A 15,570-nucleotide genomic window follows, 5' to 3' on the forward strand; every position below is an offset into this window, starting at 1 on the left:
CTCCTACTGGTCACTGCCAGCGCCGTTGACGCAGTTCCTGTGACGCACCAAGATTTTAAAATATTGTCCTTCTCAGTAATGGCGGCTTCGTTCTCGTCTCCTTCGGCGAATAACAGTAAATGGTACTTCACTCGCGAACAGATCGAAAACAGTCCGTCTCGGCGAGCGGGACTGGATCCCGACAAAGAGCTGTCGTACAGACAGCAGGCTGCTAACCTGTTACAGGACATGGGACAACGGCTCAATGTGTATCCTTCTCTCTCTCTCTCTCTCTGTCTGTCTCTCTTCCCGATAACGTTAGCTGTAGCTCACCGCGCAGCGAGGCTGAGCTCAGTTTCCTTTTTGTCAGCTTCTTGTTCCAGTTTTTCCGTTCCACTTTAAATGGTGCTGCACTGTTTAAGGAGAAACGGGGAAATTCGATCAAGAAGCCGGAAAAAAAGCTGAGTTCGGGTAGCTAACGTTAACGTTAACGTTAGCTAGCTGGCTAAGTCGCTGCGTACTCTTTAGATCTGTGAGCCGGTTCGGACGGTCCGCTGGGTGCTGGCCCGGTACATAGGCGGGGTTGGTCCGCTGTTTTGTGGTTCGGAAAACATTTCATTCGATGTTCAAGTCTTAATTTTCTTGTCACTTCGTGCTGAAACAGTCTGTCGTGAATGAGCGCCCCGGCTGAGGCGACGTTAGCCTGCAGGCTGAGGCTTGTGGGATGTGTAGGCCTCGGCCTAGCCTCCCTCAGAACAATAGCGGGGACGCTGCTATGCTATCACAGTCTCTGTCTTGTTCGTATCGTCCAGTTTGTGTCTGCTGTCTTTTTACCACTGTAAAATAAGTATTGTAGAAGGCCCTTTTTAGCCAGCTAGTGGCTTCTCGGTTTATGTGTTTAAACCAGGCTGATTTTGCACTTAATATTAACGCTAGCTAACGCAGCGCGCTAGCCAGCTAATATAATGTTAGTGTTTATTCACGGCTAATTTCGTTTTTAAGATCAAATAATTCATTTTTAGCTGTCCTTTTAGTAGTTTAAAGTGTCTAAGCTAAAATATATAGGACATATTTTGCTGTTGTACATTTACCGCTAGGCAGCTTGTTTTAGTAACGTTATCAGGAACGGTTTCAGTTTCGATATCCTGCAGTAACGAAGCCTTACGTTTGACTTGGTGCTTGATTTGTTTTGATTGCATGTCTTCAGTGTTTCTGGATAGCTGTAATCCTTAACCACACACAAACAGGTCCCAACTCACTATTAACACTGCCATCGTCTACATGCATCGTTTCTACATGATCCAGTCCTTTACACGCTTCCACCGTAACGTAAGTGCCACCTTATGAGCTTGCACTTCGAGTCCAACTTACCGTGATGTTTACTGACAGATTTTGTGTTTGGTTTAAATGGTAACTTCCAACGTGTGTTGTCATGTTGTGCTCTGATGCAGGTGATCGCTCCAGCCACACTGTTTTTAGCAGCAAAGGTGGAGGAGCAGCCTCGCAAGTTGGAGCATGTGATAAAGGTGACCCATGCATGTCTCAATCCTCAGGACCCTTGTCCAGACACTAGGAGTGATGTAAGTATTGCCTAGATGGTGTGATTATGGAGATATGTCACATGTGTGCATGTATGAGTGATCTGTCTTAAGAACTTTGTGAATTTGGCCTAAGCAACATTGTGGTCTGTGATGGGTAAGTGGTCTCCATAAACCACTACAAAAGAGTTTGGTCAGTGTTTTGAGGTGATTTTGAATGATGAGTCGATGTTTTGCGTTTGTTTTTTCTGGCTTAAATGCCGTACAATTACTTGCTCAGATTTCTAAAATCCAGTACGCCACACCTTTACTTTAATTATAGCTACTGTTAAGCATATTGAAAAAAATCATGTCAGCCAGTCGCTGTTGCACAGCTTGATTTTGTTCAATTGATATTTTCTTCTTCAAGCAGTATTCTCCGCAGCAATTGGCTGTAAAATGATTCAGCAGAGCTTTGATGTTTCTCAGAAGCCACTATGCCTTGTACCCATTTTGTGTGCTAATTCTCACACTGAGATTTTAATTCATGACTTTTCTTCCTCTCAGGGTGGATGTTTGTGTGCCTGTTACTACAGTCTTATCTCGCCTGTGTCTCTATATATTTGTATTCTGGATCTGTTCTTACTGTCATGCATTGACTTAAAGTGATGGATCTAAGATGTTTATGATTGGCTGAAAAGAGTTGCAGTAAGGGAGTGAGAGAGCGAGAGTGATATGAGAGCGTGCGACCCTGTGAGTAACCTGCCTGTCCTCTCGATCTCAGACTTACCTGCAACAAGCCCAAGACCTGGTCATTCTTGAGAGCATTATACTCCAGACCCTCGGTAAGTTTGGAATGGTGAAAGTGGGTCTATGAGTCACCACATTAGAGAGAAGCACTGATTAACCCCATTTGCTCCCGTTCGCAGCACAGTACCAGGAGTCAGCGGGAGTATTGCAAAGCTCCTTGTAAACAGCCATTGTTGCAACTGTCTCACCTTTTTCAGTTTTTCCCTGTTCCCATGTCAACCTGGCAACGTAGTCATCTGTGTGTTTTCCTTTGTCGTACCATTAGAGGATTTTTGAGCCATTCTATTCTGTGCAGGCACCATTTGGGCCAGTTTCCCAGAAACAGCTTAAGCCTAAGACTAGACTGAAAAGAATTTGCAATTTAGTCCAAGACTAGGCTTAACCCATTTCCGGGAAACCATCCCTTTGTTTTCAGACGTGTTATTGTCCAGTATAACATTGCTGTCATAACAAAACCTTATATCTCCACAATAATCACATTTTGGAAAAGGGAAATACATTACTTTAGTGTAACGGTTTTATTCCAAGTAAGTTTGGTCCATTTCTGTTGGTCAGTTCATCATAATGAATTGTTCACGCAGTGTAAAGGGTATCTGGAGTTTCAAAGGTTGTTGGGGGGGGAAAAAAGAAAGAAGAGGAAATACTGAGTTATGAGGTTTTGCAATGACAGTGACATCTAAGAGTATAGATATCTTTTCTACTGCACATTCAAAAACTGACCCAAACGGGAACCAGTGGAACTTAAGGTTCTGGTTCATTTTCCATCTATGGATATTCAGCTGGAACCATCCTGATGACCACAGCTAACGTTTTTTTTTTTGTCTTTTTGTCCTAAAGTGTCTAATTTGGCTAATTAGCTATTTTGATCGTTATAGTTAGTTTAACTTATTGACATGAGGTAACATACAATATACTGCACTGTTCTGCACACATACACTTGCACAAATTTCTACAGTAACACAGAATTGTGTGGAATTAAACAGCTTTATTTTCTGTCAAGTGTGAAAAAAGTAGCAAAAAATGTTATACCCAAGTATTGGCTATTGTTTTTGTCATATTTTTGTTATTTTTGCTTTCCTCTCTGTAAAAGTGGTTGACAGTATGAGTGGCTCAAAAATATCGTGGTAAATTTGCCAAAAAAAACCTTCCTTTTTTAACTCATTCATATTTGTCCTATCTAGGCTCAGTCATCTGAAGAATCAGAGCACTTCATTACAGTCAGTCAAAGCCGTGTCCTTTTTACATGGTCAAGTGTACAATGATGAAAATCCACATTGCCATGCTCACTGAATTTTTTAGCCTATCTACAATCTAAACCAAGCTACATTGCATTGTACAGGTCTGGTTCATAGCCATTTAGCAAAGTTGAAGATGCTGCTGTTTTATGTAGTCTCACATGTCCTTTTTTGCTTTGTTTCTCCTCTGCCTTTGTCACTCCAGGTTTTGAGATCACCATTGACCATCCTCACACTCATGTAGTCAAGTGTACCCAGCTTGTACGAGGTAGGTTTTTACCTTTTTTAGTAGCTCTGTCTCATGGTCCTGTGCCAATGCATGGTATTTCATCCTCCCAGATGATTGTGGAGATTTGTCAGGCTTATTTGTATGGATGTTTCATTTGGGATGTTCTTACATTTGTTGTTCCAGCGAGTAAGGACTTGGCCCAGACATCATACTTTATGGCAACCAACAGGTGTGTTAAATCTTGTTCAGAACAAACCAGATAAACAGCTTTTCTCACTAATACAAGATTATATTCAGCTTTTATTTAGCTGATTATAGCTTGTTGGTTTGTTGATGACTGTATTAAATGTGCCACTCTAATCAGTTCCCCTCTGTGTGTGTTTTATTTGGGTTTTTTGTTTTGTTTTTTGTTTCTTTTTTGTTGTTTTTTGGGGGCAATCATGGACCATCCCACAGTCTACACTTGACCACATTCTGCCTGCAATACAGCCCACCTGTCGTTGCCTGTGTCTGCATTCATTTGGCCTGCAAGTGGTCCAACTGGGAAATCCCTGTGTCCACTGACAACAAGCACTGGTGGGAGTATGTCGACCCAACAGTCACTCTTGAGCTCCTGGATGGTATGTTTGTTAGAAGTAACACAAATAAATTATGGTCTTTTGTTGTGCATTCAGTCTCTTCTATTTTATTCTATGCTGGTCTCCTCATCTTATTGTTGGAAATTGTTTTACAGAGCTCACTCATGAGTTCCTGCAGATTTTGGAGAAGACCCCTAGCCGTTTGAAACGCATTAGAAACTGGAAGGTAAGTAATCTTGACCGCAGGGTTTTACTGTTATTGTGGAGCTAGTAAGCCCTGTTCACTGTTTGTTTTTGCCAAGTTTTTCTTTTCTCGTACGTCAGTGGTTCTTCTTTTTGGACCAAGTGCCACCCCCAAGTAGAACTGAGAAATATGACTATATTTATAGAGCTAAAGTCACAGTGTGCTAATGTCACTGTGTGCTAATAGCATTGTAGTTTTTAACCTTGTATTGTTTTCAGGTTCTTAATGCTTCATGATTAGTCTGCCATCCATTGCTTTTAAGATGATCTACCCACTTCCATTAGCTCAGGCTACGTTCACACTGCAGGCAAATCTGATTTTCTCACCAAATCCGATGTTTTTGTTCGGCTGTTCACATTATATTTTTAAATGTGACCTGTATGCGACATCAGTCTGAACAGATCACACTCCTAAACTGACCTGCATGCGCAAAAGAACAATGCTTCACATTGCTTCATGTGGTGCGCTCATCCTGAGGTAAACAATCCTGAATATGAACAAACGCCAGTCGCTCCCGGACCTTTGTTTCACCTTCGCCAGCATCACAGGAGCGATCATGAAGTTCCCATGGCTGACAGCTGGGCTCATCACCCAGAATGTGTTCCAGCTCGCAGTAATAAAGGCACGTTATTCATCCGCGGCCACTTCTTTGGTTCGCGTCCTCGGATTCTTTAAACTTTGCTTTCAGACTTTTAACTGTTTTTGACCCTGCAGCCTCGGTCTCCTACAGCTGCGTTCGGCCATTTCTTTCGAAACCTCTGCAAACACGGAGCAGTTGTGATAAGTCTCTTCTAATTTTTAGTACAGGAACGTCAGCCTAAATGTTTGAGTTCTCAGCGAATGTCGAGTTGGATTGATGTAAAAGTTGCATGAATTCTGATCTGGCTGGTCAGACTGAGTCGTATTGCCACAGATCGGATACGTATCTGATTTCAGTACCACATATGAAAGCATCTCAGATCGGAATTGAAAATGTCAGATTCGGTGTGTTTTTCGCTGTTCACACAGCCACACAGATGACACATTGTGTCACAAACGAGGAAAAAGATCGGATGTGGACCTGCTGTGTAAACGTAGCCTCATACTCATTACTCACAAACTGCATCTCGGTGTGGTATGGCAACTGCTCCGCATCTGACCGCAAAGCGCTCCAGCAGGTGGTGAAAACTGCCCAACACATCACATGTACCCAGTTAACCACCATTGAGAACATTTGCTATAAGCGCTGTCTGGGCAGGGCGAGCAACATCAAGGATCTTTCTTATCCTAACCATGGACTTTATACCCTCCTCCCGTCTGGCAGGCGTTATGGGAGCCTCCGCTCCCACACCAGCAGGCTCAGGAAGAGCTTCTTCCCTGAATCTTGAAGTTGAATCTAATCTAATCTACTCTAGTCTGATTACTGATTTGAGTGACACCCACATTTGTGTTATAATAAATAATAAGTATCGTTCAGTAATATAGAAATGGAAGTGTATAGATAGAAATGTACAATATAGAAATGAAGGTAATGATATTGATGTTATCAAAAAAATCTTAGCAAAAGTGTGCTAACCACATCAGGTTCAGTAATAGAAAGGTAGTAAAGGTGCCCAATATATTTTTTTTCTTACTGTCAAAAGGTGTTACCAACTTATCAGTGTTGGTGTCTGTTATTGCTGTCTGCTATTTTTAGCTGGGGATACTCATTATTGATTGTTTGTTCTCTTGGAAATGTGGTGATAAGCTTTGAACGCTTGAAGAGTATGAACATTTAAGTATTAAAGCATGCAGGTGAAGCAAATGTATAAGCTGTGTTTTGCACAAAGCTGGTCTTCTTTTTTTTATTATTGAATCTGTCAAAACCAGCCTTAGGGTTACAGATGAAAAATTAGGGATCATGATTTTTTTTTTTTTTTATAATTTGTGCACATACCATTGGTAATATATAGAATCGTTTATGATCATGCTTCATTTCTTGGGACCAGTTATATCATCTTTATTATCCTCTTCTCTATTTTCAGGCGGCAGGCCAGACAGCAAAAAAGCCCAAAGTCCCGGAGGAGGGTGATAAGACAGAGACCATGATGAACATGATCTCCATGGCGTCATCTGGAAGTACACTGGCTGGCCTGATGAGCCTCTCAGCTCCTCCCTCTGGCTCCTCCTCCTCCATGGCATCTTCTTCTGCAGATGAGAAGGACCGCAGCTCGGCTGGAGGCTCCCAGCAATGGCAGCCTGGGGGCAAAGAGCAGCAGCAGCAGCAACCCAACCACGAGCTGCAACCTCCTGCTAGAGTCTCCATGAGCCTGAGCGAGTACCGGGCCAAGCATGCTGATGAGCTGGCAGCCCAGAAAAAGAAGCTGGAAAACATGGAGGCCAGTGTGAAGCGGGAATACGCCACAGCTGCCCAAGCCTTGTTGGGTCAGCAGAGGAAGGAGAAGCACCATCACCATCACCAGCAGCATCCCAGCTCCCACAGTTCAGGCTCCAGCACTTCAGACCCAAGTAATCCATCACCTATTGTCCTCAAGATCCCCCTGGACGAGCGGCAGGATCGCGGCTCACTGAAGATGCGCCTGCACCCCGGGAGTGGTCAATCACAGGGGCACAGCAGCCGAGGCCCTGAGCAGGACATTAAAGTGCGCATCCGTGTGCCAGACAGACGAGGAGGTTCGGGAGAAGAGGGGAAGAGTAGGGAGAAGCACAGAGAACGGTCCAATCATCATCACCATCACCACCATCACCACCACCACTCTTCTTCTAGTAGCGGCTCCATCTCTTCATCCTCCTCTTCCTCCTCAGCACATAAACACTCTAGTTCTGCGAGCGCTTCTGGAAGTAGCAAAAAAGTCCCTTCAAGCGACCCCATGAGAATGAGTTCGTCTTCATCTTCATCTTCCTCCTCTTCATCCAGAAAACGAACACACCCCTCGGAGCCTTTAGCAAGCTCCCACCCTTCTAAAGTCAGTAAATCCTCTAGGAACTCGTACCAGATGCCTCCCCTGCCCCTGCCTCTAGCTCACGGTGCAGACATCTTGCCCTCTCTGGGGCTTTCGCACCATCAGGAGAGCTACTCGCACTCCAAAGGTGACAAGGCTGACACCAACGGCCACGGTGCTGCCGGTGGGAACCAGTCCAACGAGTACCAGGACACATTCGACATGTTGAATTCACTGCTGAGCGCCCAGGGGGTGCAGCCCACCCAGCCACAGATGTTTGACTACCACTCCCAGTACAGATACGGAGGCGGCTCGAGAGGAGGAACATCCCAGCTCCCGCCTCTCCCTTCGGAACCCCCTCCACAGCTTCCACCTCTGCCTAAATGAACCCCGACCCCTCCCCGTCCATTCAGCCCAGCCAGTCATGTGCACAGTCCTGGCCTGGGCTTCCTAGGTTCCGTCCCTATGAATTGTCAGACTTTTATGTTGACAAAGTACCACTAATTTGACCTCTCTATCCATGGTTCACTCGCAAGTGCGTTCTTTCTACTGTTGCTAAGCAGGTGAAATTTGGGCTTCGCTCATCAAAAATACTAAATCACACTCTTAGCATAGATTGTGGGACTTTGACAAATATACAGATTAGTCCAAAAAAAGAAAAACATACTGCAAATTTATGTATTTTTGACAAAAACTGAGTTGTGCATTTCAGTTTCTCTCTTGATTGAGTGGGGACATAAAAATTTAATACTTGTTCTCGCAACAGTAGGCAGGTTTTACAGGTTTTTTTTTAAAGGTTATTTAATCACTTAGCCCCCCTTTTAATGTCATTGTGCATGGGTGTTCCATGACACCTGTCTGTGTGGCAATAATGGTTAAATTAAAATAGAGCAAAATATAGCAAAAAAAATGCAAAAGCAAAATGTTATTTATTTAAAAAAAATGTACATACTATTTTTGATGTCACTGAGTTTTATATATACAGTATGTCTAAAAATGGAAAAAAGTGAAACATTTCTGTAACTGACCGATGGGGACCTTGTGTTTTGGCCATTGTCCTCTTTTGAGTGTAACTCTTGAATAGGAAGATGAAATGTGCTTGTTTTACATATGGATTTTTAAGACTTGCTAACAATATTAGTGTCTTTTTTCTAAACTATATTTATTAATAGCCTTTTTCGGAACGTAACTAGAGGTTGTTGCTTTTGAAGTAATCTGGATTTATTTTTGTATTGTTTTAGCCTGCTCCTATGTTTTGCATCTTATTCATTTTGTGACCGTTGAAGAGAATGGAAATCCAAACCACATCTTAACTTCCAAATTTGCATCAAAATGTATGTTTCTAAAGTATGACTTGTCTTTCCCCTGCCAAATGTTAGCTTGGTATTAGTTATGTAAATGGTTAAATACATGAAATATTTTACTTTTTTTTGTTTTGTTTTGTTTTTGGAAAGATGGAAAGCCTAACCTAGGAGAACCTGTATTATGAATTTAGACTTTGTGGGAAGCAGTCATTGTTTTAAATGGTTGTAAAATCATGCTGAGTATATTATACACATACACATTTCATTCAATACTGATTCAAGCAGTATCTAAATGGAAGGTTTTAACAGGTTTTGTTTTTGTGTTGAACGTAACCTGTGACATGTGGACACGATAAAAAAATGAGCCTGTGATTTGTTTTTTTAGAATTGACTCTGACTTTTAAAGCAGGAAGTTAAATAACACTTAATTGCAAGAGACCATAAGCCATTGTGAAGCATTTACATACTACAAAATCATGCCGTGTTTAATAACTTGCTTTACTATGTCTACCAAAGTTGTACTTGGACACGTTTAACAGCACAGTGACGTAGCTCACGATACACCAAACATAGCTGACGTAATTGATTTTGAAGTCACGTCTCTATTTTAAAAATGTTTGTGCTTAAGTGTATTTGAGTAAAGCTTGTGTTCATGTTCAGCTTCTTGCTCAGTGGGGACACCTCTGTATTGTCTTTGCATTAACATTAACATTGTTAATGGTTTTCATGTCAAAAATCATTGTGAAAATATGTCAAGCAAGTCCAAGTCCACTGAAGACAGCATTAAACTAGCGCTTGCTGTACCTGCTGCATGTTAATGATCCAGTATTGAGTATTATTAACACTCATTCTTCCCTGGCCTGAGGGTATGGGGTGTACTTCACCATGCCTCGTCACCAAAAACTCAAAAGACCGTGCTCTTTATTCTCCCTATTGATTCTACAGATGGTGCTGGAGATAAAGGGGTCAAATGAGATGTTTTTGTTGTGTTGAGTCATGGTCCCGAGAGATGGGCACCATGACAGTGGGGGAAAGGCAATATTATTGCTTTCATGCAATTCATATCACCACTGTATCTTTCATGTGTGAAGAAAACGAGATGATTTTATCAAATGTACATGTTTTCTGTCTACGTTCAGTGGTACCACATGAACTCTCAGGTTTTGGATCGAATTGTTTGAGCATCTTCTCGGGCAGATGAACTTAAGGGTTGCATTTCGTGAACTCTGTTCCTTTTATAAATGTGGTTGATATAATCTCATGTAAATAAATGTTTTATGAGAAACAGAAGCCCGCTTCCTGGAGCGTTTCAGTATCCGTCATACGTGTAACAGTGTGGGTTGACCATTTGCATAATCTTGGATTATTTGTTGGTGTTACATTTCTGACACCAACCCTTAAAAGATGCTGTGAATCACCAGAGAGGATAAAATAAGTTATTTGCTAGTAATTGTTTCTTTCGTGTAGCTCATTAAAACAAATGGAGAAATTCTGGTTCTAAACTCAAAATTCGAATGTTTGTCAGATTTATCCCATAGTACCAAGTCAAGGTGAATGGCCATGTGGTTTGACTGGGGGGTGACTCCATGAATGGGGTGCCATTACTGTCCCACTGACATTACTTTTTACAAATGTGGTGTGGTGGTTCATTGTATAGATTTCTTTACAGTGGTGCTGATAGGAACCAGGGGTCACTATGTCCACAACGCAAATGTAGCCGTTTTCTGTCCACTGGCGAACCTACACGTCTTAATATGTTCTTATATGTAATGCTGATGATGGTAAAATAGCAGAAAATCTGAAAAAAAAAAGTTTTCTTTGATGACTATGTTGCCTCACAACACCCTGCATGTATCCCTCCACTATGAATTGATTTTTACATATTTTAGAACCAAAAACGTCTCAAAACAACTGTAAAACAATGTCTCGGGCATCAGGCAGCGTATTCATGACTATTATTTCAATTAAGAACTTTCTGTGAGGGAGCTTTTAGAGGTGGACGTCTGGTTCCTATCAACACCACTGTGAAGAACTCAAAATTCGTATGTCGGTGTCTTTCACAGAAAGGAACATATTTTGCCACGTTGTTGTCATTTTTTAACAATATACTGAAAGATGAACAGCACTTTATTGGAGGGCCGTGTTGATCAGGATACGTAAGACCTTCGTGAGAACTGAAATAAACTTTTATAAAACTTTTATAAAGGTTTATTCCAATAGGCATCATTCATTACAACGGTCACATTAGTCAACTTTGATGTGAAACTGACAACATCTATGTCAACTAACCCCTTAAATGGCCAGGACCCAACAGGTCTGGAGTTTTATTACACACTTCTAATAACTCTGCCAGTTTGCATTGTAGTCCATGTAGTTACTGAATAATAAGCTACAGCATGTAATAAGCCTGAGATTTTAAAGGGAACAAACATAAACGTGGCATTATTCTGCTAATTATAGTGCACAATTTTTTATTTATTTGTAGAGTTTAACACATTGGACTGCATATGAAATATAAAACGTGCACAGGCCACATTTTTATTTTATCCCCAATATGTTAAATTCAGCAAATAAACAGTTGTGCAATAAAATGTGCAGATGTTTGTTCCCTGTGGAGGATGTGTTAACGTGTTGATACACAATGTAAACTGTAGTTAATTATTCTATTATTACATTTAAGTGGACAGTGATAACTCCACATTGCTGATGGTTAAAGAATATGTGAAAAAATATGAAGTGTTAAAAACCCCAATCCCAAAAGCGTGCTTTTATAATGACACCAAATCCAAATCTGGGTGAACAAAAAGTCACAAGCGCCCGTGTAATCCTGATTAACTTTCCATTCCTGGCATATTTGTCTTAGCCTCAATGTGTGACTTGTTGTTTTATTGACACAGTAATGCTGACTGCTATCCAAATCAGGATTAAGCTATTAAATTCTCTCAGCTAGCGCTCCCTGACGCTTTATCTCATCCGGAATATACCAAAATTAAAAGGATTATTATTGAAAATGTAGAAATTCTTGGACTACGTCGTCAAGGCTTAATGAGGTGAAGCTAATAAACTACAGAGTCAAGTTGGAGGTGAGAGATTCACTTTGTACAGTTGGGAAAATGTGTAATGCTAAAGCACATTACACTGCATGTAAATTGACCATGACATTCAAACAAGTTCCTTGTAATTGCAAATTCATTCAAATGGTGTCTGGTTTTCACTAATACGGTTCAGATGAGAGCTTCTGCTTCTGATGTCACATCTGAAGGTTTTCATTCAGACAGTTCGTTGATTTGTCTAGTGGTACTAAGTCAAGGCGAAGGCCTTGTGGTTGGACTGTTGGGTGATTCCATGAGTGAGGTGCCATTAATGTACCCCCTGACATTACGTTTTACAAACAAAAGTGGTGTTTAATCGTAGAGGCTCACATTTCTTTACAGTGGTGGTCATAGGAACCAGGGGTCACTGTGTACAACACAAATATATCCATTTTGTTTACTACCTAAAACCACCAGCGAACCTACATGTCTTTTATATGTAGCAGAAAATCTGAAAAAATAAGTTTTCTTTGGGGACTATGTTGCCTTACAACACCCTGCAAGTATCCCTCCACCATGAATAGATTCTTACATGTTTTGTAACCAGAATATTCTCAAAACTATTGTAAAACCATGTCTCCAGCATCAGGCAGCGTGTTCATAACCATTTCAAGTAAGAATTCTCTGTGAGGGAGCTTTTTGAGGTGGACGTCTGGTTCCTATCACCACCACTGTGAACAATTCTAACATTTTTTTTCTAGAACAGTGCATTTCACACCAAACCATTCTGAATGACTGTTCACATCCATTTAATTATGCAGAAACTTTGAAAAATCCCATTTAAAGACAGAAGGCAGTTAAAGAGAGAGAGAGCTGAGAGCTGAGTGAGGCTGGGTTCTGTGATTAGCTGACAAAATAAAAGTCTCTGATGATGTAGCCTCATCTGTAGGGTGAGACTGAAGAGTAAATGTATTTTTGCTAATGTGCTTTTAAGTAAGTTTCGCTCCAGATGTGGCAACTTTAATGTTTTTTTTCCCAAAGCTAACTTTGTTTTTTCAGTCAGTACAAAGCGCTGCGGGATCAGCAGAGCCTACATAATGCTAGTGTTAAAGATAGTAGAGATGGCTCCACGTAATAACTCACCAAAAGCAATCCATTACAACTTACTAAGTACTTCTCTCAAAATGTAATGCAATTATTTATTTACTTCCTAGAAAAAAGAATCTCACTACTCATTACTTTACTCTCAAGTTAATCTGTACCATATCAGCTCACTACATTATCAGATCATTTTCCAAGCCTTATTATTTCCTAAAACAATGAAGAAACACTAGCAAAAAATGTCTAGTTAACCCCTTAAATAGTCAAGGCCCACCAGCAGGCCCGAAGTTTTATTACACACTTCTATAACGTAAGAATAGCTCAGCCAGTTTGCATTGAAGTCCCTTTAGTTACTAAATAGTAAGCCTTGGTATGTAATAAGCCTGGGATTTTAATGGGTTAAATGAGTAATATTAGCTACATAAATAATGTCCAGGGACCCCATTTCTGTCTTTTGTTTAGGGCCCCGGAATCAATAAATCCTACACATACTCTATATACACTATACTGAGCTGTAGCCTCCACTGTCACATACAACACATACTCAAGACAGACACCCAAAATACTAACACTTCTGTTTCTGCAGGATATGTATAGAAATATAGAAATGACTATTTAAGCTGCTTACGGCCGCTGACCCACTTACAAACAAAGGCTTCAAACACACCATTACATATCACATGTATGCACTCTACAAGCTCATTCTCCATTAGTCTTCTTTAATCTCAGTGTGACTTCCTAAGGTGAGCTATAAGCACCAAAAGTCAAGACATATCAGATAATAAATTCTTTACTATGAAAAGGATAATATTCTGAAAATGATATTATCCTTTTTAACTCCTTGGGACCACCGGTGGTTCCAAAACACACTTCGTCATATTCTTCATAACTTTCATATTTCATAAGCTACATTCAAAAGGTGGGTGTCATATGAGAGTTGTAACTCAGTCAAATAGATGGGTAATGTAATGTAAAACCTTATAATAAAAGAAGCTGAACCTTTTTCTACTAAAAGTTGCCCCATTTTTCCATAAATCTGGGCTATAATCTATAAACAGATGGTGTCTCTTCAGTGATATACTCTATAAAAATTATTTTTATTAAATAATACAAAGAGCGTCTAAGATTTTTGCCTTTCAGCAGTAAATTGTAAGCATATAGCAGTATGTGTGATCATAAAACATATGTTCTGTTAATTTGAGGGGAGCTTTTACAAAATAAATAAATAAATAAAACAAAAATGCACATTCATTTCATGCAGTTACTGAATAATTTGCCTTACGATTTGGTCATGTAAATTCAGATGGACAAACCGAAATATACCCTGGTGAATAAGAGGTTATTGTTCGCATTGATACACATATTGTTTGTGTAAGCAGTTATTGTGTGTGGGCAGGGCCGTGTCTGGCTATAAGCAGTCTGAGCAGGTGCTTTGGGGGTGTGTTTTTTGTTTGTTTGTTTTTGTTTTTGTTTTAAATTTATATATCATTTGTGTCCTTTGTTGTGGCAGAAAAAAACAGACATCATGATTTCCTTCCAGACTATCAAGAATGATGCACATCCCACTTAAACATTTATTTATTTATCCCCCTTTTATACTCTTACATACGTTTATGACATTTTTCCTGATCAGTCTTTTTTTCATTCTTGCATACAAAATAGTATGACTGGAGTGAGTTGGTGGACCCCAAATACACCCTTAAAAATGGTTCTTCAAGGGTTCCTTAGTAAAGGCAATTGATATATAGAACCACCTATATGTAGAACACTCAAGGGGCCATTTGAATGCATAGATGGTCCTTTATATGGTTTTGCTAGGACACCTGGTGTACAGTAAGAGGAAAGAGGCATTTAGGCACTTTTGTTTTTGTTATTTAATATACTTGGAGTGCATATATCCACTTCAAACCTGCACACATGTAATGTCCTTTGACTTTGTGTTTATACATATGAAAGAAAAGGTAAATATTCATAAGCATAAACAAAGAAATGTTTCTAAAATAACTAAATTGATAGGGGGGGAAGTGTTCAGACGCTGTATTAAAAACATATACAAGTTAAAATTTATCAAGTTCTAGATATTAATTCCAGGAAAACAATGTTCTTGTGCAAATTGTGCCTGGTGTTATTATAAAAGACAGTGCCATTGGTCGAGAAGAATTGAAGTAGCAATCATGGTGAAGGTAAAGCCTCCTGAAGTTCTCAGGAACAGTGGGCCTCATTCGGTAATATCTTGAGAAAGGTCCTAAAAAAGTCTACATCAGGTTCGTGATGTGTTCTTAAACCCAAAAAAATAAGAAAACATTGGTGAATGTCAGAATCTTTGTGAAAACTGCGTAACCAGGATTAAAGAAGAAAGTCTTCTTAAGAACGGCTGGTGAATGAGGCCCATTTTTATTAAACAACATTGGAATTGAAAAAGCTACAGAGCAGTTAGCAAAGACCTTAAACATCCCTGTCAGTATAACTGGTTCAATAATAGGCAAGAATTCACAACGCACTGTCAGACAAATGATACCGAAAGTAAGAGAGAAGCCAGCAATCACTCAAAAGAGTTTCAGGATGGCCTGAAAGCGGCAGGAACAACAGATCAGAGCTGTTTCGGAACATCATACTCTAG

The 15,570-nt window shown here is 40.3% G+C and overlaps 1 protein-coding gene across 4 annotated transcripts; it reads left to right on the forward strand.

Annotated features, from left to right (window-relative positions):
* Positions 1–54: 54 nt before the first annotated feature.
* Positions 55–8,338, forward strand: ccnt1 (cyclin T1). Of its 4 annotated transcripts, none has more exons than XM_036591396.1 (9): positions 55–248; positions 1,227–1,308; positions 1,431–1,559; positions 2,281–2,341; positions 3,747–3,809; positions 3,945–3,999; positions 4,227–4,390; positions 4,504–4,574; positions 6,596–8,338. In XM_036591396.1, exons 1-9 carry the CDS (start codon positions 79–81, stop codon positions 7,898–7,900), a joined length of 2,100 nt encoding a protein of 699 aa, XP_036447289.1. In that variant the 5' UTR covers positions 55–78; the 3' UTR covers positions 7,901–8,338. The 4 variants fall into 4 exon arrangements, with proteins under 4 accessions (XP_036447289.1, XP_036447290.1, XP_036447291.1 ...); XM_036591397.1 differs by having other exon boundaries at positions 3,948–3,999; XM_036591398.1 differs by having other exon boundaries at positions 3,954–3,999.
* Positions 8,339–15,570: the final 7,232 nt, after the last annotated feature.

Source organism: Colossoma macropomum, unplaced genomic scaffold, assembly GCF_904425465.1.
Source record: "Colossoma macropomum unplaced genomic scaffold, Colossoma_macropomum, whole genome shotgun sequence".
NCBI classification, from domain to species: Eukaryota; Metazoa; Chordata; class Actinopteri; order Characiformes; family Serrasalmidae; genus Colossoma; species Colossoma macropomum.

What these genes read in the sequence shown, in the direction of transcription:
- ccnt1 (XM_036591395.1), top strand. Translation starts at nt 79, where the DNA reads ATGGCGGCTTCGTTCTCGTCTCCTTCGGCGAATAACAGTAAATGGTAC. An exon ending in CATTATACTCCAGACCCTCG is followed by an intron (nt 2,342 to 3,746) that starts GTAAGTTTGGAA and finishes TTGTCACTCCAG; the next exon opens with GTTTTGAGATCACCATTGAC. An exon ending in TACTTTATGGCAACCAACAG is followed by an intron (nt 4,000 to 4,226) that starts GTGTGTTAAATC and finishes ACCATCCCACAG; the next exon opens with TCTACACTTGACCACATTCT.